Raw genomic sequence first — 25,762 nt, 5'->3', positions numbered from 1 at the left:
GGTTGGCGGGGCGGGGGCGAGGAGCTGAGCCAATCCGCTCGGCGGGCGGGCGCGCCGCTATTGTGACGCAGGGGAGGGGGAATTCGAACGAGGCCACACCTCCCTCCCCGAGGCCACGCCCCCTCCTCCGCGCGCGCGCGGCTGAGCGGGAGCCGGGGGCGGTGCGCGGTGAGCGGGGCGGGGGGGGAACCGGGAGCGGGGCGGGGCCAACCGGGAGCGGGGGCGGGGGGACCGGGACCCCGCGGTGGGGGCGGGAAGGAGGGACCATGCGGTGGGGGGGTTGGGGGGTCCCCCGAGGGCGGGAATGAGATCCCCCGGGATCGGGATGCGCCGCTGGGAGCCCCCCCGCGTGGGGTATTGGGACCTCCGGTGCGGGATTGCGACCCCTCCGGGGTCGGGCTGCTGAGCTGGGGCCCCCAATGGGGACTGGAGATCCCGGGGAGCGGGAACCCCCCGCAGTGTGGGACTGGGACCCCCCAAGGATCGGGGTGTGGGACTGGGACCTCCCGTGGGGACTGGGGACCCCCCGGGGTGGCGGTGTGGGGCTGGGGATGCCCCGGGTGCGGGGTGGGGGGCTCCCGCGGTTCGGCCCCTCCAGGCCGTGCCGTGTCCGCGCCGGCCGTGCTGTCCCCGGTGCCACAAAGCCCCGATTGTCCCCGGGCAGCGGCCGGTGCCACCCGGGCAGCCCACCGGGGATCGGGGACACGGGAGGGCCGTGGGTCAGCCCCCCTTCGCCACCAGGCAGCCCCTGTGCCGCGGGCCGAGGCGATGGCCGAGGAGCAAGGTATGGCAGTGCCACCGCCGCGTCCCCTGTCACCCCCTGCGTGCCGGGGGGGGCCGGGGCTCACCCTGTGTGTCCCCTCAGATGTCCGCTTTGTCACTGAGGAGAGCTTCGACTTCAGCTTCGTGTCCCCTTCCGACAGGTGAGGTGGGGATGTGGGGGACGTGCCCCCCCGTTAACAGGGTCCTGACATCATGGGTGATGTGCTGCCCCATGGCCAGGGACACTGGGGACATGCCCCATGCACAGGGTCCTGGGGGACATCAGAGACATGCCACTCCATTGCCAAGGCCTGGGGGACATGCCACCCTATGGATAGGATCATGTGGGACATGTCAAGCCATGGCCAGGGACAGTGGGGACGTGCCACCCCATGAACAGGGTCCTAGGAGACATGCCACCCCATGGCCAAGGTCCTGGGGGACATGCAACCTCAATGATGGGATCCTAGGGGACACATCACCCTATGGCCAAGGTCTGAGGGGGACAAGGGGGACATGCCACCCCATGGATGGCTTCCTAAGAGTCCTGGGAGCTGTGCTACCCTACAGCTGGCATTACAGGGGACACAAGGGACATGCCACCCCACAGCTGGTGTCCTGGGCAGCACGGAGGTGGGGACATGCCACCTCTTGGCCATGAGGGTGGGAGACTCGGGGACTAACGCTGCCCTTTGCCCCCCACAGCCGGGAGGAAGAGGATGAGGATGAGGACAAGGACATCCCCGGGGGGGCCAGCGGGCGCTGGAGCCCCCTGAGCGGCGCCCGGCTGGAGGAGATGGTGAGGGAGGCCACCCGGCTGGCGGCACAGCTGGAGCAGTGCCACCTGCCCCCCCGGGGGACGCCCCCCACGCCCCGCAGCCCCCGCCGCCAGACCTTCGTGGTCAAGGACAGCCCCGTGCGGGCGCTGCTGCCCACCGTGGAGTCCCCCCCCGCCGCCACCCGCTCCCCCCCCGCCAAGCCCCGGGGTGCCCCCACTGCCACCAGTGTCCCCAGCACCCGGAAGGTAGGTGACATCTCAGGGTGGATACCCCCAGTATGGCCCCACACTGTCCTAAACCCACCCCTCCCAAACCAATATGGGGAGGAGCGGGCTCTGAGTGCCACCCTCATGTCCCCAAGGGGGCACCAAGGCCCCCTGGCTGGGTGGTGGGCACCCCCTGAGCACCGTCCCTGTTTCCCTCCCTCTGCTTCCAGGTCCCCTCCAGCTGTCACCCCACAGCGGTGCCGAAGGGACCCCCCGGGGCCAGGGTGCCCCCCGCTAGCAGGATGGGCCCCCCCCGGCCTTGCCCTCCCCAGGGACAGGGGGCTGGGATGCGGGGCAAGGCCGAGCCCCCCCGGGCCGGGACAGCAGGTACCGGCTCTGAGGGGGGGACAGGGACAAGGATGGGGACAACCAGGGGGCCAAAAGCCACCCCCAAGCCTCGCCATGGGGTGGGGGGGTCAGGGTGCCCCCGCCTCGCCCCCACCCCCCCTCTCTCCCCAGGCCAGACAAAGGCAAGGGGGGGCACAGCCCCTGCCCCCCCCGCCACCCGCCAGCCCCGCACCAGGGCCACCGCTGTCCCCGTCCCCTCTGGCCACCCCCCCGCGCCCAGTGCCACCCCCAGGACAGCCGGCCGGACCCCGGCGGGGGGGGCAGCACCGGGCGGGAGGGCATCTGCACCCAGAGGTAAGGATGGGTGCTGCTGGGGGGGGTGCAGGGGGCTTTGCCCCCCCCATGCCTCAGTTTCCCCACAGCTGCTCTCCCCATTGCAGGTGCGGGGGCGGCGCGGGCGGCCCCACCACCCACTGGCTCGGGGTGCAAACCAGGGCCCCCCCCCAGCCGCCTGCGTCCCCCCCGGAAGACGGCAATGAGCAGCACCCCCAGGTGACCCCCCACCCAGACCCCCCCGTCCTGGTGCGTGGGTGAGGACGGGGAGAACTGGGGAAACTGAGGCACGGGGTGGGGGGGGCAGAACTGGGGCCCCCCCAGGGAGGAGGCAGAGGCGCAGGTTGGATTTTACTTTAATTATAAAAGGTCACACCAGCAGTAGGAAACCCCCCTACAGCCCCCCCCCAACACCCAGGGGTCCCTCAGCCCCCCCAGCACCCACCCCTGGGTGCCCCCGCCTCAGCCTCACCCCTGGGGTGCACAAGGTACTTGGGGAGGGGCCCAGACATTCCTGCACCCCCCAACTGACCCCCCCGCCGTGTGCCCCCCACCTGGGGGGTTTGGCACTGTGGGGAGGGGCAGGGGGGGTCATATATCCTTTTTTTTTGTATTTTCATGTATTTTCTAAATAAAACCCTCCACCGGGAATTGGGGCTGTGGATGATGCTGGGGGGGCAGGGTGGGGGGCACCCTATGCCACATTCCCCCCCCAGGTGCCAACAGGGTGGGGGGCAAACCCTGGCCAGCACCCAAAGTGCAGTGGGGGGGGCTGCAGCTCTGTGCCCCCCCATCCCAGTGCCCCCCCCGTCCCAGTGCCACCCCCAGTCCCAGTGTCACCCTCCCATCCTGGTGCCACCCCAATGTCCCCAGCGCGGTGGCACAGGCTGGGGGGGTGGCGCTGGGTCCCTGTTAGATGGAGGTCTCGTCGCTCCTGGGGGGGGACGGACAGACAGACAGAGAGGGGTGGGTGGAGGGGGAATAAAAAACAAGACAGACGGATGGGTGACGGGGTGAGGTGGGTGCCAGGGTGCCCCCCCCAGCACCCAGCGCTCGCCCGGACTGGGGGTGATGGATTGGGGGTGATGGGGGGGCAGGAGCTCCCCGCCCCCCAAGTGGATTTAATGGAGGAAATTAAAAAACAGAAATCTGTGCGGGAGGGGCGGGGAGGAGAGAAGAGGGGGGGTTAGTGCCTGCGGGATGGGACCCCCACCCATCGCCATGACACCCGGACCCCCCACGGGCACCCCTGAACCCCATGGGCACCCAATACAGTCAATGGGCACCCAACGGGCACTCAATGGACTGTCAATGGGGACCCAATGGACAGTCAATCATCACCCACCAAGCACTCAAAGGGCACCCAACAGACACCCAAAAGGCACCCAATGGGCACCCACCAGCCACCCCAGCCCCCCTGGGCCCCCCGGCACTCACTCGGAGCCGGAGGAATCCTCGTCCACGGTGCCGGCGCGGATGCTCATGGCGACGGGGGTGACGCCGCTCAGCTGCTCCCGGAGGCTCTGGCGGGGGCGGGGGGCGGCGCTGCCCCCCCCTCGGCTGCCCTCGCTGCCCGAGGAGGCGGCGGTGCCGGCGGGGGGGGGCGGCGGGGGGGGCCCGAAGCGCTGGGTGCCGCCCCGCTCACTGATGGGCGCCAGGCACTTCTTCTTCAGGATGCCTGTGGAGGCGGGGGGGGGTCACCCAGGAGTTTGGGGGGGTCACCCAGGAGTTTGGGGGGGTCCCAGCCCAAGTGCCCCCCCTCCACACCTCATAGCACCCAGTACCTTTGTGGGGGTGGGGCAGGGGCAGCAGCGGGGGGGCCCTGGGGAGCAGCTCGCCGTTGGGGTGGGGGAGGTCACCCCGGGGGGGTCCCTGCCCCCCCGCCGGCTCCACGCGCAGGGTCTCGCTGCCCCCTCCCGGCCCCTCGCTCTCGCTGGCTGTCGTCACAAACTCCCCTGGCCAGTATGGGTGTCCTGGGGCCACCAGGCTGTCACCTGCTGAGGGGGGACACTGCTGGGATGGGCAGGGTGAGGGACCCCCACCTTTCCCCATGGGGTGACCACCAGACCCCCAGCCAAGGCAAGGGCCCCCCATCCCCACTGGGTGTCCCCCAGGCTGGTGTTACCAGGGCTGGGGGGGGTCAGGGGGGGCCCGGGCAGGGGGTCCCAGCCGGCGGGAGGGGCCTCGTCCTCGCTCTCGGAGGAGTGCGTGGAGCCGTAGGATGCGCTGCGGTCGTCCTCCAGCGACAGGTCACTGTCTGAGTCCGTGTCGTGCTCTGCAGGAGGGGACACAGGTCAGGGGGTGCCCAGGGACACCCCCTGGTCTCAGCCGGGTGCACTCACTGTGGGTGGGGGGTCCTACCCTCGGGCTGGTCCTGGGCATCCAGGTAGAGCCCCCCTGGCTCGGGCAGCGCCCGCGGCCCCGGGCTGCCCACCAGCCCCGAGTCCTCCCTGCAGAGAGGGGACACCCGTCAGCACCCCAACACCCGTCACCCCGACCCATCACCCCGCCACTGTGTCACCATGCTGCCACATCAACCCAGCACCGCACCACGCTGCCATCCTGCCACCCCAGCATCACACCGCGTGTCCCCATGGCCACCCAGCCCATCCTGTCACACCACCACCCTGCCACCCACCCCACGAGCCCCCACCCTGCTGCCACGACCCCCCTGCTCCCCACGGTATCCCCGCGGTGTCCCCGGTACCGGCGCACGAAGGGGATGTAGCTGTGGTGGCTCTTGCCGGAGCGCGCGGTGCTGTGCAGGGACCCGCTGGAGCCACTGCCAGGGGCCGGGCACAGCCCCCCCGCCACATAGGTGCTGTCACAGCCATAGCCCTGCCACGGGGACAGGAACATCAGGGCCATGGTGGTGGCTGCCCCTCGCCCCCCCCATGTCCCACCCGGCACTCACGGGGGTCAGGGTGGCCTTGGTGGCCAGTGCGGGGTCGTGGCCGCGGCGGCGGGCGCAGCTGAGCCGCAGGCTCCTCCGCACCTCCCGGCTCAGCACCACGCACACCAGGAAGATGAGGGGGCCCTGGGGGGAGAGGGGGCATGTGGGCATGGGGGACACGGGGGGTTGCCCACCAGTCCCTATCTGCAAAGCAGAGGGGACCTATTGGGACCCCCTATGCCCACTGGGTGCCCTCCCAGCAAGCAAAACAGGGTGAGGGACCCCCATTCCTACTGGGTGTCCTCCATCAGCAGCACAGAATGGGTTAGGGATCCCCCCAAACTCACTGGGTGCCCCCCACCCGTACCCAAACGGTGAAAAACCACTCTCTGTGTTCATTGAATGCTCCCCCATCAGCCCCCCAAAACAGCTCAGGGACCTCTGGTGCCTGCTGGGCACCCACTGGGAGAAGGGTTCATTCCCAGGAGGGGTTCCCATGGGAGGGCACAGGGTCTATGCAGAGGGTACGGGGGGCACACGGGGGTCTGTGAGGGCACAAGGGGGTCCGGGGGGGTCACCTGGAGGCAGTTGGAGGCCGCGAACAGGTAGTGCAGCAGCAGTGCGTCGCTGTTGACGGAGAGCAGGGCCAGCAGCCAGGCCAGGCTGGGCAGCGCCAGCAGCACCGCGGCCGTGCGCAGCCCGGGGCTGGGGAGACACGTCAGCCATGGTGCCCGGCCCGCGCCCCGCACACCTTCCCCGCACCCTGCCTGCTCTGCCTGCGTCCCGCCAGCCTTCCCTGCACCCTGCCTGCTCTGCCTGTGTCCTGCACACCTTCCCTGCACCCTGCCTGCCCTGCCTGCGTCCTGCCAGCCTTCCCTGCACCCTGCCTGCCCTGCCTGCGTCCCGCCAGCCTTCCCTGCACCCTGCCTGCCCTGCCTGCGTCCTGCCAGCCTTCCCTGCACCCTGCCTGCTCTACCTGTGTCCCGCCAGCCTTCCCTGCACCCTGCCTGCCCTGCCTGCGTCCTGCACACCTTCCCTGCACCCTGCCTGCTCTGCCTGTGTCCCGCCAGCCTTCCCTGCACCCTGCCTGCCCTGCCTGTGTCCTGCACACCTTCCCTGCACCCTGCCAGCCTTCCCTGCACCCTGCCTGCCCTGCCTGTGTCCTGTACACCTTCCCCGCACCCTGCCTGCTCTGCCTGCGTCTCGCCAGCCTTCCCTGCACCCTGTCTGCCCTGCCTGTGTCCTGCACACCTTCCCCGCACCCTGCCTGCCCTGCCTGTGTCCTGCACACCTTTCCTGCACCCTACCTGCCCTGCCTGTGTCCTGCACACCTTCCCTGCACCCTGCCTGCAGTCCTGCCCACGCCGCTGCCTCTGTGTGCCCCACCAATCCCTCCCACACCTTGGACACCCCATGCCCTCCATGTCCGTTTGCCACCCAGAGGCACCCCAGCAACCCATATCCCCCTTGCACCTATGGGTGCCCCATGACCTCACACCTCCCTGCCACCTATGGATGCCCAGCTCCCCAGATCTCACTGCCCAGGGGTGCCCTGTCACCCCATTACCCCCTGACACCCATGGGTCCATCCTCCCCTGCCACCCACAGGTGCCACCGCCTGGGTGACTCACGCCATGCCCTTCTTCTCGAAGCCCTGTGGGGTGGTGCAGGTGGCCCTGGCCGCCAACACGAGGAAGAAGATGTTGACCTGTGGGGGCAGAGGGGTGAGCAGGCGGGGGGGTGCACAGCCGCGGGTGCCCCTGGTGCCCCCCACACTCACGGCCACGGCGCAGGCGCTGGGTCCCGCCAGGCTCCAGACCAGGCTGTCGTGGATGGAGAGCCAGCAGAAGTCGGGGTTCCCGTAGCCCTCGGGGTCCAGCCCCACCGCCAGCCCTGCGCAGGCGCGGCTCAGGGGCGGGGCCAGCCAGCAGGGGGAGGAGCCAACCGCGGAGGGAGGGGCTAAGGTGGGAGGGGTGGGGCTAGGATGGGGTGGGGCATGGGAAGGTCTCTGTGCTTGGGGGTGGGGCTATGTGCTGGGGGCGTGCCTAAAATATTGGAGGCGGGGTTATGATGAATGAGGGTGGAGCTACAGCCCTGGGGGCAGGGTATGGTGGGTGAGGGGCGGGGCTAAAATGAGAGGTGGAGCCACACTCAAGGGGGTTATGGTTGGTTTTTGGGGCGGGGCTATGCTGTTAGGGGTGGGACTATCCTCTTTGGGGGCATGGCTACACCAGGACCCCACCCTCCCCCAGGCTGATTAGGGGAGGTGGTTCAGGGGCGGGGCCATACCCTATAAGGGGGTGTGGCCACCCAGAGGGTGTTAACCAGGCGGATGTGGATGCCGAGGGGTGGGTTTTGGGGGAAAGGGGCGGGGCCCAGCTCTGTGGGCGTGGCCTCACCAGTGATGAAGGCAGGCAGCCCCCAGCCCAGCACGTGGTAGAAGCGCATGGGCCCGCGGTCAACGTGGCGGGGCTCGCTGCGGCGCCGGTACAGGTGCAGCCCCTCCAGCAGCGCCCAGCCCACCGCGCTCATGTACAGGAACTGCAGCAGGATGGCCACCACCGTGCACGCCAGCTGCGCCACGGCCGTCACCGCCGAGTCCCCCGCGCAAAGCCATGCACCACCCCCCCGCAGCCCCTCCCCTTCTGCAGCCACGCCCATGAGAGACACGCCCTCAATGTAGCCCCACCCACATGACCACGCCACCCTGAGAGCCCCACCCCTTTGGAAGCCCCACCCTCTTTGAGAGCCCCACCCCTTTCAAAGAGGCCCCACCCCTTTGAGAGCCACACCCTTTTACTCAGGCCCCACCCTCCCTGAGGCCCCACCCCCTTTGGGAGCCCCACCCTCTTAGGCCCAGCCCACCACAGCTCCACCCACTGGTTGGCCCTGCCCTGTGTTTAGCCCCACCCACTCTAGCGCCACCCTAGAAGCCCCACCCAAGCCCCAAACGTCCCTCCCTTTTGGCCCCGTGCCGCGGTCGCTCACCGGGAGGTCGGTCTGGTTGATGCCGAGCAGGAACACGAGCTGGGCGAGCAGGAGGGCGCTGGCGCCGTGCCGACGGATGCTGTGGCGGTTGGAGTGCAGCGCCCCCTGCAGCCCCCCCAGCGCCAGCACGGCCAGCAGCAGCCCCGCCAGCCCCACCCCCAGCGAGGCGTAGGTCAGCGGCGCCAGCGGCAGGATCTCCCCGTTCTGCAGCACCGGGGACACCCGTCAGCTCCGGGGGACACACCCTGACAGACACACCCCCCGGAGACACGCCCCCAATGCCACGCCCCCTCCTCACGCGCCCACAGTGCCACACCCACTGGAGGCTCAGTCCTATGGGAAACCGGCCTGATTTCTCAGCCACGCCCCCTGGGAAACCTGCCCACCCCACTTAGCCCCACCCCTTTGCAACCCTGCTCAGCCCCGCCCCATGCAGCCCCGCCCACCTTGCCATGCCCCACCCCACTTGCCCCTCCCCTTCTGCAAGCCCCACCCACATTGACTCTTCCCCCTTAGTGCAAACCCCACCCCATCACCTCATGGCCCCGCCCACCGCATGGCACCTCCTGTGAACCCCATGTCCCGTGTGCCCCACGTCCCCACGCCACGGCCCTGTCCCCCCGTGTCCCACCTCGCGGCGGGAGATGTCCATGAGGACGGCGAAGCTGGTCAGGTGGTGGCACTGGCAGCTGACGTGGCTCCGGTTGCGGAACACGACCTCGCAGCCCCGCGCCGACCAGCCGCCCGCGCTGCCCGCCCTGCGCGGCACCTCAGCCACTGCCCCGGGGCACGCGCCCCCGGACAGCCCCCCAGACACCCCCTGGGACACCCACCCCATGGGGACACTGCATAGGTCCCCTCCCACCACCCACCCGTGACACCAGGGGTTTGGCTGCCACCCTAATGCCCTGTCCCTATGCCACCCACCCAGACCCTTGCTCCAGGGATGTCACCCCACATCCCTGTGTCACCCCCCAGCATCTGGCCTGCTCAACATGGTCCTGTCCCCATGTCACCTACCAGGACAGCGATGCCACCCCACAGCCACATCCCCATGTCCCCCCCCAGCTCTGCTGGGTATGGCCATGTTCCCACACCACCCACCCACAACCCACAGCATCACCCCCACACCATGTGCCACCCCATCCCTGCCCGCTGGGGCACCCACCCTGCCTTGTCCCTATGTCCCCTGTCCCCATGGGGGTGTCCCTGTCCCCCGCTCACCGCAGGGAGTGGTTCCAGAACACGCAGACAGGCTTGGAGCGCTCCTGGGTCTCCAGCAGCCGGAACTGGAGGGTGACGGGCTTGGCGAGCGCCCGGCTGGCCCGTGCCCCCCCTGCATGTACGCTGATGCTCACCACTGGCGTGTTGATCACGGGGCGCTTGGGCACCCTGGGGACACCAGGTCAGGGCACAGTCACCTCTCACCCTCCTTGGTGCCACATTGCACCCTGGCACCGCATGGGCACCCCCAGCCCCTCGTGCCCCCCAGCCCCGTGGACACCTGAGGCTGCGTCGGTCGGTGTCGTACAGCTCGGGCAGGAGCCCGGCCAGGGTGCGGTAGATGATGACGCTTGCGATGGCCTGTCCCTCGCCCAGCGCCGGGTGCCGCTTGCGCCGGGTCACCAGGGTCACCTCCTCCTCCTCTTCCTCCGCCTCATCCTCCTCTGTAGCCTCTTCATCCTCCTCCTCCTGCCCACCTGTGCCCTGTGGTGGCTGCCCATGCCCAGCGGAGTGGCCTGGGGGGGTGGGCAGGGGGCTATGCCAGGGTCCCCAACCCTGCCAGCCCTGTCCTGGGTCACCAACGCTGCCGTCCCCACGGCCATGCCAGGGTCCCCAGCCACAACAGTCCCTTGGCCAAACCAGGGTCCCTTCTACCCTGCCAGCCCCATGGTCATGATGGGGTCCCCCCAACCTTGCCAGCCACATCCTGGGGTCCCCACACCTGCCAGCCCCATGGATGCAGCAGTGACCCCAACCCCGCCAGCCCACAGACGTGCTGCTGTCCCCCATCATCCTGCCCACCCCCCGTGGTGCCAGCGTCCCAGGCCCTGCCAGCCCACGCCTGTGCCAACCCCCCCGTCCCCCAGGCCCCCCCAGACTCACGCCTGCCCTCGGGGGGCCGGAAGACGCTGTCGGGCAGGATGACAGTGGTCTCCAGGTCCGGTGGCTTCTCCCCCCGCAGCGCCTCGTACCGCGGCAGCCGGGCGCCCGCGAAGCTGCCCTTGTCCAGCCGCACCACCGACACCACTGCGGCACCGTGTCACCAGGGGTCCCCGGCACCCCGCGTGCCTGGCACCCCCAGAGCCCGCACACCCCACAAAACACAGAACCCAGCACTCACGCACCCCCGCAACCACAGTGCAGGACCCTTGGCAGTGTCCCCAGGTACACCCAGGTCCCCAGCACACCCCTCTCCCAGCCACACACGTGTCTCCATCCCCAGGGTCCCCGCTCACCGATGTTGGGGGTGACGATGGTGAAGGGGCTGAGGTAGGTCTGGGGCATGTTCTGCGCCAGGGCGCTGGCGTAGTCCTCAAAGTGCTTGAGCAGCCAGGCCGTGCCGCCCTCCGTCTGCTGGATCAGCTCCCAGTGCCGCTTGTTGCTGCTGTCCAGGAGGGCGCTGCCCACGCGCAGCAGGTTCTGCGGGACAGGCAGGGCTGGGCAGGGCTGCCCCCCACCCTGGCACCTGGGCAGGGGGTTCCCTCCTTCCCTCGGCTTCGCTTCCCTGCGGGGTGGGGTACCCCGGCAGTACCGGGGGTGCTGTGACCCGTCACCCTGGTCTCTCCTGCACGAGGGCACCCACCACCCCAGCATCAGGCCGTGCACCCCGGCGCATCATGGCATGGAGGGTGCGCCTTGCACCTCCCAAAATGCAGCTCAACCCTCCCGTACCGATATCCCCCGCCCCAAAACAAGGGTGCCCATCACCCTGGCATCGGGTCTGCCACACCAGCCCATGCACCCTGGCGCACCACGGCACGGAGCGGGAACCTCCCAACAGGCTGCGTTGGCATGCAGCCTCCTGCCCGTCCCCGCGGCGCGTCCCCTGTCCCGTGTCCCCTGTCCCGTGTCCCCTGTCCCGTGTCCCGTGTCCCGCACCTCGGTGAAATGCGCGTCCTGCGTGGCCGCCATGCGGAACCCGCGCTGGGCGCTCTCGTGCCGCAGCAGCGCGCGCGCCAGCCCGTAGGCCAATCGCAGGTCGCTGCCGAAGCGCGCGCCGGGCCGGCGCGTGGCCTCGCGCAGCTGCAGCGCCACCCGGCGGGACTGCGCGGGGTCCAGCAGAGACTCGTTGTGCGCCAAGCGCTCCGCCTGGGGACAGCGACGGGGTCGGGGACACGGGGACAGCGACGGGGTCAGGGGACACGGGGGGACAGCGACGGGGTCGGGGGACACGGGGACAGCGACGGGGTCAGGGGACACGGGGGGACAGCGACAGGGAGAGTCAGGGGACATGGGAGGAGAGCGACAGGGAAAGTCAGGGGACGGGGGGGACAGAGACACGGGACACAGCGATGATCAGGGGACACAGGGGAACAGTGACAGGGGACACAGGAGGGACCATCATGGGGATATGCAGGATGGCACCATCCCCATCTTTGCATGTCACCCACATGGCGGGCAGGACAGCAACAGGGACATGGGGGGGACGTTCACAGGACATGGGTGTCCCCCCTGTCCCCATGTCCCCCACTCACCCAGCCACGCAAGGGGGCGAAGGCCAGGGAGCTGCAGTTGAAGAGGTTGGGGGGCAGCCACCCCCGGTGCTCGTCACAGTGCCGCACCGCCGTGCCTGCGGGGACACCGGCGTCACCGTCCTGCCCAGCACAGCGGGGACACCGGCGTCACCGCCCTGCCCCATCCCCATGTCCCCACCTACCGACAGATCCCTTGGGACACGGCGCTGCCGCCGGCAGCCCGAAGCGGGTGCGGGGCCACCAGATGCTGGCCTCGATGGCACGGGGACAGCTGTCGTAGTTGACTGCGGGGCAAAGCAGCGCGTCACGCCAGGGTGACAGTGAGGTGACACAGGGGGACAGCAGTGGCACCCATGGTAGGCACCCGGGGTGACAGCAGGTTGAAAGCAGGGTGGCAGCAGGTGACACAGGGGGACAGCAGCACCCACCTTCGCAGCCGCTGGCCGTCACCTCGGCAAACGGGTTGTCACAGCGGTCGCAGTGGCGGCCGATGACGCCAGCCTTGCAGGGACACTGCCCGCTGGTGACATCGCAGAGGCGGGACAGGGACCCGGTGGCATAGCAGTCGCACAGCAGGCAGGAGTCACTGCCCGCCGGCCGGTAGTGGTTCTCCTGGGGGGGTGACATGATTTGGGGGTTGTCACCACTCCCTGGGGACACAGGGCACAGGTGGGGACAGGGACAGGGACAGGGACCCACCTTGCAGTGACACTCGCCCGTCGTCTTGTTGCAGTCAGGGTCGAAGCCCTTGGTGACATCGCAGCTGCAGGGACCGCAGGTGGGGTGTCCCCACCACCCCCGGGGACATGGCTGGGACTCCCTGTTGGGGACACCGCATGGGGTGACATGGGGTAACACTGCCATTGCCACCCTACTGTCCCTGCCCACCCTTGTCCCTTGCACAGCTGCCGAGCATGAGGGATGGGGACGCCCGGGGACACCCTGTCCCTCATTGTCACTCACTTGTGCTCGCAGTAGGGACCGAAGTGACCCTGGGGACACTCGCAGGTGTACCCGTGCGCTGAGCCCGGCTTGCGGGCGCAGGTGGCCGGGGACTGGCAGGGGTTGAGGGCACAAGCGCTGACACAACTGTCACCGAAGTAGCCTGGGGATGAGGATGGGGACGGTTGGGGACATTGCAGGGAGTGGGTGTCACCAGGGAGGGTGGCGGGGGGTCAGCGGGGTGTCCCAGCGCTCACCAGGGTGACAGCGGCAGGAGAAGCTGTCCCAGTCGTCGCTGCAGTAGCTGTGGGGGGGGCAGGGCCCCGAGTCGCAGGGGTCGGGCAGGGCGCACCCCCCCTCCACGTTCACCCGCGTCACCGCTGCCGCGCCCAGGGCCACCGCGCTGGCCCCCGGCTCGCCCACGCGCACGCCCTGCGCCACCGACAGTGTCACCAGCAGTGTCACCAGCAGTGCCACCCCTGCCGTGCCCCAGCTTCCCCCACTGGAACCCTGTGACACCCCAGGAGTTACACCTGTGTCCCCCCACCCCTTTCCCCATGCCCAGGTCCCAGGGTCATGTTCCCATGTCCTCTGCTATGTCCCCATGCCGGTACCCCCTGCCCCTTTGCCACCACCCCTGTTCCCATATGCCCCCTGTCCCTACATCCCATGTCCCTGTGCCCAAATGTCCCATGTCCCCCTGCCCCTTTGCCACCACCCCTGTGCCCATACAGCCCATGTCCCATGTCCCCTGCCCGTGCCGTACCTGCAGGCAGCCGCGGAACCCCTGCTCCACGGTGTCACCGTCACCCTCCAGCCCCCCCACGCTCAGTGTCCGCAGCTGCAGCCCCTGCAGCTCCCCAGCCACGTCGGCCACCGCCTGCGGGCACGGGGGGACACTCAGACACCCACGGGTGCCACCGTGGGGTGAGCAGGGCAGGGTGCCCACCCCACGCCTCAGTTTCCCCCCGGGGTCCCAGCCTACCTGGTGGCGGCCGTAGTCCAGGGTGAGGAGGAGGAGGGTGCTGTGGGGGGTGCGGCCGGGGCCCCCCCGCAGCTCCAGCGTCAGGTGGTGCCAGTCGCCGTCGTTGACCTTGGCCTGGGGCAGGCGCAGCCGGGCCAGCCGGGCCCCCCCTTGCCAGAGCTCGGCCTCTGCCTGCCCCTCGCTCAGCTGCCGGAGGGACCGTGTGACACTGCGCCCCCCGGGCCACCACGCGCTGCCCCGGGGCAACACCCCAGAGCAACCCCCCCAGGGTAACAAACACCACCCCAAGGAGAAGCCCCTTGGGACTGTCCCCAGCCCAACACCCCCCAAAAGGGCAATCACCCCCCCAAAGTGTGACACCCCCTGGCACTGCCCCCCCAGGGCTATACCCCCTATGCCAATAACCCCGCTCTGGGATAACACTCCCCCAGGCCTGTACCCCCCAATGCAATACCCCCCCACACCTGGACAATACCCCACAGGGCAATACCCCCTGTGGCAATAAGCCCCCCAAGCCCACCCCTATTCCCCCGTACCCGCAGGGTGGCGGTGGTGGTGACGGTGGCAGTGGCGGTGGCGGGGGGGCCGGCGCTGGCGTGCAGCAGCAGCCCGTGGGGGTGGCGGGTGCGGAACATCAGCCCCAGGTGCCAGGGGAGGGTGACGGGCAGCGCCAGCCCGCTCCACGTCACCCGGCTGCTGCCCAGGAAGCGCTGCGGGCTGGCCATCTCTGCGGGGACACGGGTGTGGGGGGGCTGGCACCGCCGGGACCCCCTGCCCACCCTGGTGTCCCCCCCAGTACCTTCCTGGCAGGTCTTGCCCCCGAAGCCCAGCGGGCAGCGGCAGCTGAACCCGTCCCACTCGTGCACGCAGGTGCCACCGTTGTGGCACGTGTTGGTGTCACACAGCGTCTTCTTGGCGGGGCAGCCTGGTGTGGGGGGACAGATGACATGGGGGTCACACCCCCCCCACAGCACCAGGGACCTCTGCCCACCAGCCAGCCCCACAGCCTGGCACGTCCAGCCCCGTGTCCCCACGCACAAGGGACACTGAGACCCTCGGGCACTGGGTCCCCAAGTCCCCCAGACCATTGTCACCATGGCACGCTGCCACCTCCAGACCCACATCCTGCCCCACACCCCGCTGGCCCAGCCTCACACCCAGAGGGCACTGAGACCCCTGGGGACCCCACATCCCAATGACCCCCCCTCCATCCCTGGCACCCCCTGACCTCCTGTCCCCACACCCAGGGGACACAGCCCCCCCTCCCCAGCCCCGTGCCCCCGTGTCCCACCGGGCAGGGTGCCGTTGTTGGCGATGAAGGCGGCCATGTCGACGGGGCGCTGGTCGATGTGCAGGTGCCGCATGCAGCCCACGAACTGCCGGCTGCGGATGGGGAAGCTCTCGGGGAGGGTGGGCACCCCCCCCAGCAGCAGCGGCCCCGTCAGATCCAGCGACCTGCAGCACCTGCCGTCACCCATGGGGACACCGAGGGACCCCCCAGGGACCCCTCTCATAGGGACCCCAAGGGACCCCTGGACAACCCCATGCCCATGAGGACCTCAAGGGACCCCCCACCCACGGACCTCGAGGAACCCTCAAGGGACCCCACAACCACGGGGACCCCAAGGGACCCCCACCTCCACCCATGGGGACCCCAGGAACCTCCCACACCCCATGGGGAACCCAAAGGACCCCTAAGGGATCCCTTCCCATCCATGAGGATTCCAAGAGACCCCCCACATCATGAGGACCCCAAGGGATCCCCAATCCCCAGTCCATGTGCACTCCAAGGGACCCCCCACCCCCAGGGACCCCCGGGCCCCCTCACTTCTTGCTGCCGGACTGGGTGCCCTGGGCAGCGCAGGAGTAGTTGCCCAGGTGGGGGCCGAAGCGCAGGGCCATCCCGGTGTCACAGTCGTCCACTGTCACCACAGCCACCTTCTCCTCCGAGGGGCCCTGGGGTAGCCCCGACCGCCCCAGCACGGGCTGGGGACAGTGGCCAAGCCATGGGACCCCGCAGCCTTCATCCCCTCCTCCTCCTCCCCTTCCCCCCAGCCCTGCTGCCCTCTGACTCCTCAAACTCCACCCTGTCCCCCAAACCCTGCTCAGCTCCCCGTCCCTCCATCCGTCCCTCCCCTCTACTTCCAGTCCACCCAAGCCCCCACCCCACTCCCCTCCATCCCCCCAAATCCCCACCTTCCATCCCCTCTTCCTCCATCCCCCCCAGAACCCCACCCTGCACTTCTCCCCCCCCAAAATCCCCCCACCGTCCCCTGATTCCTCCCTCCCGTCTTCCTCCATCCCCCCAAGCCCTCACCCTGCTCCCCCATCCCTCCATTCCCCCAAATTCCCCCCTCCAGCCCCTCACCCCTCTCTCCCCATCCCTCCATCCTCCCAAACCTCCACTCCACTCCCCTCCACCCCCCCATTTTCCACCCCCCTGGTGCCCCCACCTTGTTGTAGTAGTGGAGCTGCACGCGGTGCCACTGCCCATCGCTGACACCGCCCGGCACGAAGGGGGACACCGTGGTGGTGGTTTCACCTGTGGGCACCAGCGCTCGGGCAGCCCGGGGAGGGGATACGGGGGGGGATCAGAGGGATGGGGGTGCCAGGGCTGCAGTGCCGGGGGCAGTGCCAGATGCAGTGTGATGGATGTAACACGTGGGATGCAGTGCCAGGGATGTGGTACTCAGGCCATGTGCCAGGGATGCGGTACCCAGGCCACATGGCAGGGATGCAGTGCCAGGGATGCGGTACCCAGGCCACATGGCAGGGATGCAGTGCCAGGGATGTGGTACCCAGGCCATGTGCCAGGGATGTGGTACCTAGGCCACATGGCAGGGATGCAATGCCAGGGATGCGGTACCCAGGCCATGTGCCAGGGATGTGGTACCTAGGCCACGTGCCAGGGATGCAGTGCCAGGGATGTGGTACCCAGGCCATGTGCCAGGGATGTGGTACCCAGGCCACATGGCAGGGATGCAGTGCCAGGGATGTGGTACCCAGGCCATGTGCCAGGGATGTGGTACCCAGGCCACATGGCAGGGATGCAGTGCCAGGGATGCGGTACCCAGGCCATGTGCCAGGGATGTGGTACCTAGGCCACGTGCCAGGGATGCAGTGCCAGGGATGCACAGCCCGGGATGCAGTGCCGGGATGTGGTACCCGAGGGACACAGGGACGCGGTGCCAGGGGGACACAGGGACGCGGTGCCAGGGGGGTACCTGCCGAGAAGGTGAGCTGGACCTGCTCGCCCACGATCTCCAGTGCCACGAAGTCGTGCTTCTCGTTGAAGCGCCCGTTGTAGAGCAGGAGCCCATCCCGCTCCTTGGTGGCGAACCTGGCGCAGGGACAAGGGACAACCCTGGTGTCACTCCCTGCCGTGCCCCCAAAGGGTGTTCCCTCACCCCACAGCTCCCTGGCCCACCCCGTCACCCTGTGCCCAGTGGGACACACCAGCACCCATCACCCCCTGTCCCTACAGGGTGTCCCCACCCCATTGTCCTCATGCCAAGGGGTCACCCCAACACCCCAGTGTCCCTACCCTGTGCCCATGGGACACTCATCACCCCACACCTCATCTCCCCACCACCCCAAATGATGCCCATGGGGTGCCCATCACCTCACACCCCACCACCCCATCTCAGACCAACGTGACACCCATCACCCTACACCCATCTGATGCCAAGGGGACACCTGTCACCCCACACCCCACCACCGTAGGTGATGCCCATGGGGCACCCATCACCCCCACCCATCCAACACCCACGGGTCCCCCCGGGTCTCACGTCAGGGCGAGGGTGAAGTGGAAGCGCTGGCGGAGGCCACGGAACGTGAGGAAGGAGTTTGGAGGGAAGCTGCGGGTGCTCATGGTGCAGAAGGGCTTCTCGTAGTGCCCGGGGGGGCACTGGCAGCGGAACCCCCCCACCAGCAGGTTGAGGCAGGTGCCCCCATTGCGGCAGACCCCCGGGGCACAGCGGCCCCCCCGGGCGCTCAGCTCGCAGCGCTCCCCTGTGCGAGACCCAGCTGGCACCTGGCACCCCCAAAATTGGGGGTGGGGGGCTGGAGGGGGGGACACCCCTCCCCCATGCCCCCTCCCCCCCATCAGCTCCAGAAAGGCTTTATCCCCAGATCCATCGCTGTGGCAACCGCCTCCCGTCGCCACGGCAACCGAGACAAAGCACACCCCCCCCAACCTCGAGCATCCCCTCCCCCACCAGTGGGTACCCCCCACTTGGGTGTCCCCGGGGGCTGGGGGTCCCCAGTGCCACCAGCGTCCCAGTGACCACGGTGTGGTGCGTCCCCCCACAGGCCACCCGTGGTGGGGAGCTCATGGCTGGGCCACCATGGTGGGGACAGGGTGTCTCAGCACCTCAGGGTGTCCCTGTCCCCCCACCAACCTCCCGCAAGAACCACACTGGGTGGAGGGACAGAGGACCGGCTGTGGGGAGGGTGGAGGGACAAGGGGGGACAGGGGGAGACATGGGACAGGATGAGGGAATAGGGAGAGAAGGAGAGGGTGGGAGGGAGAGAGGAGGGAGGTAGATGGAGGAGGAGGAAGATGAAGGTGTTGGAGACAAAGGGGAGGATGGAGGGAGAGATGGGGATGGATGGACAGACAGACGGACAGATGGATGGATGGATGGATGGATGATGGACAGCTGAAGAGGAGCTGGATGAAGGGATGACAGGGATGGATGATGGAAGCATAGCTGAGAAAAGGGTAGATGAAGAGGAGCTGGATGAAGAGATGATGGGGATGGACACCAAGACAATGGGATGGCTGGACGAGGGATGGATGGAGGGAGGGATGGAGGGAGGGATGGAGGGAGGGATGGAGGGAGGGATGGACGAACGGACTGAGGAGGAGCTGGACGAAGGGATGACAGAGGGACACCCGAGAGGGGCCAAATGCAGGGGAACCAGCTGAAAGGACGACAGGGATGGCCACCAAGAACACAGAACCACCACCGGCGAGCTGAAGAGGACACCGCGACACCAGGGACGGCCGCGCGGGCTCTCACCGGTGAAGTCCTGGTGGCACTCGCAGGTGTAGCCGCCCTCGCGGCTCCGGCAGCGCCCGTTGCTGCCGCAGGGGCTGGAGTAGCAGAGGTCGATCTCCGTCTCGCAGTAGTCGCCGGTGAAGCCGGGCGGGCAGCGGCAGCGCAGCCCGGCCACGGGCCGGATGGGCCGGAACAGGATGGTGTCGGACGCCAGGAACGGCGCCGAGCTGTCGAACTGCAGCACGGACACGCAGCGCAGGTAGTTCTCGCAGGGCTCGCGCAGGCAGACGTTGTCGTCGAAGGGCAGGACGCGCTGGGCGGAGATGGCGGCCAGGAGCGAGCGGTTGAGGTACAGCCGCTCCCGCAGCTCCTCCGAGGAGAAGAAGCGGCCGCCGGGCCCCGGCAGCAGCACCGAGAGGCTGACGTTGAGGATCCGCGCCGTCCCCACGTCCGTGTCCGTCTGGATGTTGAAGAGGACGACGCGGTGGCGGGGGGTGGCCAGGACGGTGGCCACCCCCTCCAGGAAGCGGCTGAGGAGCGGGGACAGGAAGCGCTCCTGGGACATGTCGGCCAAGCGCAGGGTGATGCTGTTGCTCAGCATCTCGTCCGTGATCACCGTCACCCGCAGCGTGCACTGGGCCGTCGCGCTGTGCACCCCGTCTGTGGGGGGGACGCGGGGGTCAGTGACGGCGATGGACGTCGTGGGATGGGGACGGTGGTGGCAACAGGGCACCCGTCCCACTCGGCCACCATGGGATGGGGACGGTGCTGGCTATAGGTCACCCATTCCGATGGACACCGTGGGATGGGGACGGTGTTGGTTTTGGGGTGCACATCCTGTTTGGCCACCATGGGATGGGGACAGTGCTGGCTATAGGTCACCCATTCCGATGGACACCGTGGGATGGGGACGGCGTTGGTTTTGTGGTGCCCATCCTGCTCGGCCACCGTGGGATGGGGACAACAGGATGGGGACAGTGCTGGTTATGGGGTGCTTGACCTGCTCGCCCACCATAGAATGGGGACGACACTGGTTACGGGGTGCCCATCCCACGTGGCCACAACAGGATGGGGACAGCTGGCCATGGGTCACCCGTCCCAGCTTGCAGGGCTTGAGGGGGGGGGCAAAGGCTCCGCCCAGCTGTGGGGCACCTGCCTTCCTCCTCCTCCTCTTCCTCCTCCTCCTCCTCCTGGCCGGGACGAGGGGCAGGGGGACGTGGGACAGATGGAGAGCAGGCGGACAGATGGACAGAGGGAGCGTGGGGAACGGGGGGGAGGGAGAAGGGGGTGACGCGGGGTGTGGTGGGGGCGGGGGCTGCCCGGTGGCCCATGGCCGGTGGCCGGGGGGGGGTTGCCATGGCTGCGAGCGCGGGGGCCCAGCTATGGCCGGACCCTTTGTTCCCATCTCGGCTGCCCCCGCGCTGGGGGGGCTCCCTGCCCCCACCCTTTGTGCCCTGGGGCCCCCCCCTTGTGCAGCTGGAACCCCGGGGGGGTCCGGTGACAATGGGGGACATGTGGCTGGGGACAAGGGACATCACAGGGCTCGTGACTCAGTTTCCCTCCCTGCCCAGGGTGACCCCTCCCAGCAGCACCCATGGGCCCCCCAGCACTGCCAGCAGGGCCCCCCTTGGCTCCTTCCCACCAGTGACCCCCCAAACTGATGGCTGAGTGTGGGGAACCCCCCAGTGGAGAGGCCGTGGTGCCAGGAACCCCCAAATACACACACAAGGTCCTGCCCCCCAAGCCCCTGCTACAGGGTCCTGACCCCCTCCCCCAAATAAAACATGCACCCCAGGAAGGAAAAGGGGGTGCTGGGGATCCACTGCTGGGATGTTTGGGTTGGGGGGGTCACAGCAACCCCATCACGCCCCCCCACCAGATCCGGAGGGCGGGGACACCCACAACGGGGTGGTGAGACCCCAGAACACCTGAGCTCCATGCAGCAGCGGGGTGGGGGGACAGGGACACCCACAAGGGTTCCCCCAAACCCTGGACCTCCAAACTCCCCCCAGCCCACCCCAGGACCCCGGGGAGTCCTACCCGAGACAGACACCCTCATGACGGCCTCCAGGGGGCGGTTGTTGTCCAGGGCAGGGCTCAGGCGCAGGTCCCCGCTGCGCGGGTCCAGCAGCACCAGGTTCAGCTCGTTGCCCTGCTCGAAGGCGTAGGTCAGGCTGTCGGACACGTCGGGGTCGTGGGCCGGGATGCGGCCGATCACCCCCCCGGGGAAGCTCCCCGAGCGGTTGGTGATGTAGTTGTTGAAGAGGATCTCAAAGTTCTTGAGCTGGGGGCTGTTGTCGTTGGTGTCGCGGAGGCGGACGTGGACGGTGGCCCGGCTGACCAGGGGGGCCGAGGTGGCTTGGACCACCATGACGTACTCGGCCTTGGTCTCGTAGTCCAGGTCGGCCAAGGCGGTGAGCTCTCCGGAGAAGATGTCCAGCTGGAAGACCTCGGGGATGTTGCCCTCTACGATCTGGTACATGATTTGGGCGTTGGTGCCCTCGTCAGGGTCGGTGGCCGTGATCCGGGCCACCACCAGCCCAATGGGGCTGTTCTCCTCCACAAAGATATCGAACTCGTCCCGCTCGAAGACGGGGGGGTTGTCGTTGACGTCCAGCACCGTCACTTGGATCTCCACCGGCGTCCGCTTGGCCGGGACCCCCTTATCGACGGCAAACGCCCGCAGGGAGTACAGCGGCACGTTCTCCCGGTCGAGGCGACGCAAGGTGCGGATGATGCCCGAGGTGGACTCGATGATGAAGTCACCGTCGCCATCGTCACCCCCCTGGAAGGTGTAGAAGACCCTGCCGTTGAGCCCCGAGTCGCGGTCGGTGGCGGAGACCTGGAGGACGCTGGTGAAGGCGGGCACGTCCTCGTAGACGGAGCCCTGGTAGGAGTCGCGCAGGAACTGGGGCGCGTTGTCGTTGACGTCGCTCACCAGGATCTCCAGGTAGGTGGTGTCGGACTTCTGCGGGATGCCGTTGTCACGCGCCGTGATGGCCAGGGTGTAGGACACCTGGTCCTCGTAGTCCAGCTCCATCTGGGTGGTGACGGCGCCCGTCTCGGCGGCGATGCGGAACTGGGGGATGCTGTCCTCCATCAGGTAGGTGATGCGGGCGTTCTCCCCCGTGTCCTCATCCGTGGCGCTGATGACCACCACCGTGGTGCCCACCGGCCGGTCCTCGTTGACGTTGACGGTGTAGTGGGAGCTCTGGAAGACTGGTCGGTGGGTATTGGCGTCGGTGACGTTGACGACCACCTGGGCCGTGTCCTGGCGGGTGCCGTCGGAGGCGGCGATGGTGAGGAGGTACTGCCGCTCCAGCTTGTAGTCCAGGGGCAGGGCGAGGGAGATGAGGCCGCCGCCGCTCTGGCTGGTGATGGAGAAGCGGTTGCGGGTGTTGCCGCTGGAGATCTGGTAGGTGATGACACTGTTGGCGTCGCGGTCGACGGCAGAGACGGTGAGGACGCTGGTGCCCACCGCCGCGTCCTCGTTCAGGCGGGCGCCGTACTCCCGCTGTGTGAACTCAGGGCTGTTGTCGTTGACGTCCAGGATGGTGACGCTGACGCTGGCCGAGGAGGCCATGGGGGGGTTGCCCTGGTCCTGCGCCTCCACCTCAAAGCTGTAGAAGTCCACCGCCTCGCGGTCCAGCTCGGAGGCCACCACGATCCACCCGGTGCTGTTGTTGATGGTGAAGGGGAAGCCGGCGCCGGTCTCCAGGAGGGTGTAGACCAGCCGGCTGTTGTCACCCGAATCGGCATCGATGGCCTGAATGTGGATGACAGAGTAACCCACCGGCACGTTCTCCAGCACGGTGGCCTGGAAGGGCGTGCTGACAAAGATGGGGGCGTTATCATTGACGTCCAACACCTGGACGGTGACCAAGCCGCTGATGTTGGAGAGGGGCGGGCGGCCGCCATCCTGCGCGCGGATCCGCAGGGTGAACTCCTTGCTGACCTCGTAGTCCAGGGGGCTGACCACGTCCAGCGCGCCCGTCTGCGCGTCGATGTAGAAGTGGCCGCGCGTGTTGCCGCTGACGATGCTGTAGTGCACCAGGGCGTTGCTGCCCTTGTCGCGGTCGGTGGCCGTCACCCGCAGCACGGCCGAATTGGGCGCCACGTCCTCGGGGACCTGCGCCACGTAACGCTTCTCGCTGAACTGCGGCGCGTTGTCGTTGTCGTCCTCCACGGCGATGCGGACGGTGGCCGTGGCGCTGCGGGGTCCCGGCTCCTGGCCCTGATCCGTGGCCTCCACCAACAGCTCAAAGGCTTCCACCTCCTCGCGGTCCACGGGGCCGCGGGTGCGGATGACGCCGGAGCGGGGATCGATCTCGAAGACCTCGTTGGCGCCGCCGGCGTTGAGCAGCCGGTAGAGGACGTTGGCGTTGGGACCGGCATCCCCGTCGGTGGCCCGCACGGTCAGCACCTCGTAGCCCACCTCCAGGTTCTCCCGCACGCTCTCCCGGTACTCGGGCTGCTCAAAGGTCGGGTCGTGGTCGTTGGCGTCGCTCACAGTCACCGTCAGGGTGGCCATGGCGCTGCGCCGGGGCGTCCCGTGGTCCAGCGCTGTCACCCGGAACACGTGGGTGCTCTTGCTCTCCCGGTCCAGGGGTGCAGCGGTGGTGACGGCGCCGGTGACGGGGTCGATGGTGAAGAGGGCGTCGGAGCGGCTGTCGAAGAGGGCGGCCATGGTGTAGCGCAGCCGGCCCGCCTCCCCCTCGTCGGGGTCCACCGCCGTCACCCGTGTCACCGGTGTCCCCGCTGGCCGGTTCTCCCCCACCGAGGCCTGGTAGCTGGAGGGCTGGAACTGCGGCGCCGTGTTGGGGCTGCGGCGCCGGCGGGAGCGGCTGCGGGTCACAGGGCTGCTGGTGGCCCCTGTGGTCATGGGGTCCCCAATGTCCCTGCTGCTCGTTGCGTCCCCAGTGCTTCTGTTGTCCCTGAGGACTTTCCCAGTGTTCCCAGGATCCTCGGTGCTCCCGGTGCCCCCGGGGTCTTTCCCAGTGTCTCCAGTATCTCTTGTACTCCTGTCATCCCTGGGGATTTCAGTGCCCCCAGTGTCCCTGGTGCTCCCGATGCCTCCGTGGCCTTGGGCACCCTGTGGGCTCCCGCAGCCTCTGGTGTCTCCGGTGCTCCCTGGGCTCCCAGCGCCGCCGGTGTCTCGGGAACCCCCGGAGCCGCCTCTGTCCCGGCTGGAAGCGCCGGTACCCGCTGTGGTCCCAGCGCCGCCGCCATCCCCGCCGCCGGCGGAGTCGCCTGTGGCCGGGGCGGGCCCGGCGCCGCCGCTGTCCCCGGTGCCGCCGGAGCTGCCGCTGTCCCCGGTGCCGCCGCGGCGGGGCTGGAGCAGCGGCAGGAGCGCGCCGGGCGGGCAGGTGCCGGTGGCGGGTGCCGGGGCCGGGCGGCGGGGCTGGCCCGGCGCGGGCAGCAGCAGCAGCAGCAGCAGCAGCAGTAACAGTGGCGGCGGCGGCAGCCGGAGCGCGGCCCCGCGGGCGGGCGGAGCGCCCATGGCGCGGTGCGGCCGCTGCCGCCGGTGCCCGCTGCGCCCCGCGCCGCCGCTGCGCCCCTCCCGCCGCCCGCGCGCGCCCGCCGGGGCGGGGCCGCCGCCGCACCGACCTGCGCCGCGCTTAAAGGCGCCGCCACCCCCCCGCACCCCGCCCGGGGCACCGCCGGCGGCACCGGCCCCGCCCGCAGCGGCGGCAGCGCGGGCCCGGGCACGGCGGGGGAGCGGGGCTGGGGGCCGCACGGTCGTGGGGCGCGGGGCACGCACACGCGTGCATGGTGCACACACGGACATCGCACACGCGGACAGAACACGCACATCAAACGCAGATACTGCACACACGGGCGTTGCGCGCACAGAACGTGCACATCAAACATGGATACTGCACACGCACATTGCACACACAGAACATGCACATCAAACACAGAGATTGCACACACAGACACTGCGTGCACACATATTGCACACGTACACATAGAACATGCACATCACACACAGACAGACGTGGCACACACACATGTAGACATTGCATACACATGGAACATGCACGTTGTATGCACACATGCACATTGCACACATGCACATTGCACACAGATATGCAAGTTGCATGTAGACATTGCACACACACACAGAATATGCACGTTGCGCACAGGTGTGTTGCTCACACAGAACACGCACACAGCCACTGCACACACATTGCACACACGTTACACGCGGAACACGCACACCGCACACACACACATGTATGCTGCACACACAGGGCGTGCACATGCGTGACCCACGCACACAGGGCACACACAGCAGCACACGTTGCACACGCGCTGTGCACAACCAGCACACACATCACGCACACACAGGACATGTACCCCCATGTCCCCACTGTGGGCTGTGAATGGGCTGGAGGCACCGAGGCCTGGGGACACTGGGGGACACTGGGGGACACTGGGGGACACTGGGGGACACTGGGAGGCCGGGCGGTGCATCCCACGGGGGTCCGTGGGTGCTGCCCCCCCGCCTGGCACCATCCGGCCGCGGCGCCGGGCCCGGGCGTGGGTGCGGGCAGGACGGCGCAGCGCCGGGCCCGGGGCAGCGGAACGGGTATGACGGGTGCGCGGGGAGGGGGGGCCCCCAGCCGGGGTGGGTGCTAGGGAGCCGCCCGGGGACCCCCCGGCACCCGCCGAGGGCGGCGGTGACTCAGCGGGGCCGCTCCCCGCCCCGGCCGGCGGCACCGGCGCCTTCAAAGGGGAGCGGGAAGGCGGGGGAGCCCGACCGGCTCTTCGGGGTGCTGCGGCGGGGGGGGCAGGGGGGGTTCGGCAGCCTGGGTTCCCTCC

At 68.8% G+C, this 25,762-nt stretch overlaps 2 protein-coding genes across 7 annotated transcripts; one reads left to right on the top strand and one right to left on the bottom strand.

Moving 5' to 3' along the window:
* Nucleotide 1: 1 nt before the first annotated feature.
* Nucleotides 2–3,079, top strand: PSRC1 (proline and serine rich coiled-coil 1). Of its 3 annotated transcripts, XM_071817946.1 has the most exons (7): nt 2–168; nt 665–784; nt 866–923; nt 1,468–1,786; nt 1,978–2,134; nt 2,267–2,449; nt 2,536–3,079. In XM_071817946.1, the coding sequence occupies exons 2-7, from the start codon at nt 769–771 to the stop codon at nt 2,649–2,651; spliced, it is 849 nt and encodes a 282-aa protein (XP_071674047.1). In that variant the 5' UTR covers nt 2–168; nt 665–768; the 3' UTR covers nt 2,652–3,079. The 3 variants fall into 3 exon arrangements, with proteins under 3 accessions (XP_071674047.1, XP_065710363.1, XP_065710364.1); XM_065854291.2 differs by having other exon boundaries at nt 61–168; nt 1,978–2,449; XM_065854292.2 differs by having other exon boundaries at nt 106–168; nt 742–784; nt 1,978–2,449.
* On the bottom strand, nt 3,052–24,460 carry CELSR2 (cadherin EGF LAG seven-pass G-type receptor 2). 4 transcript variants are annotated; one of them, XM_065854289.2, is made up of 35 exons: nt 20,978–24,460; nt 18,959–19,597; nt 17,723–17,945; nt 17,159–17,274; nt 16,388–16,476; nt 15,763–15,920; nt 15,226–15,389; nt 14,734–14,859; nt 14,471–14,661; nt 13,935–14,120; nt 13,716–13,829; nt 13,207–13,381; nt 12,971–13,112; nt 12,707–12,827; nt 12,436–12,619; nt 12,190–12,291; nt 12,008–12,102; nt 11,412–11,621; nt 10,769–10,952; nt 10,416–10,559; nt 9,814–10,048; nt 9,534–9,701; nt 8,941–9,067; nt 8,310–8,513; nt 7,721–7,895; nt 7,102–7,214; nt 6,953–7,029; nt 5,900–6,026; nt 5,343–5,465; nt 5,136–5,266; nt 4,790–4,878; nt 4,554–4,703; nt 4,213–4,425; nt 3,866–4,106; nt 3,052–3,362 (listed from the first exon to the last, which is right to left on the bottom strand). In XM_065854289.2, exons 1-35 carry the CDS (start codon nt 24,435–24,437, stop codon nt 3,341–3,343), a joined length of 9,018 nt encoding a protein of 3,005 aa, XP_065710361.1. In that variant the 5' UTR covers nt 24,438–24,460; the 3' UTR covers nt 3,052–3,340. The 4 variants fall into 4 exon arrangements, with proteins under 4 accessions (XP_065710361.1, XP_065710359.1, XP_065710360.1 ...); XM_065854287.2 differs by lacking the exon at nt 3,052–3,362 and adding an exon at nt 3,409–3,577; XM_065854288.2 differs by lacking the exon at nt 3,052–3,362 and adding an exon at nt 3,409–3,577 and having other exon boundaries at nt 4,213–4,422.
* Between the last annotated feature and the right edge of the window lie 1,302 nt (nt 24,461–25,762).

This window comes from Patagioenas fasciata, chromosome 21 (assembly GCF_037038585.1).
Source record: "Patagioenas fasciata isolate bPatFas1 chromosome 21, bPatFas1.hap1, whole genome shotgun sequence".
Classification (NCBI taxonomy): Eukaryota; Metazoa; Chordata; class Aves; order Columbiformes; family Columbidae; genus Patagioenas; species Patagioenas fasciata.
This window is presented reverse-complemented; position numbering and strand designations above follow the sequence as displayed.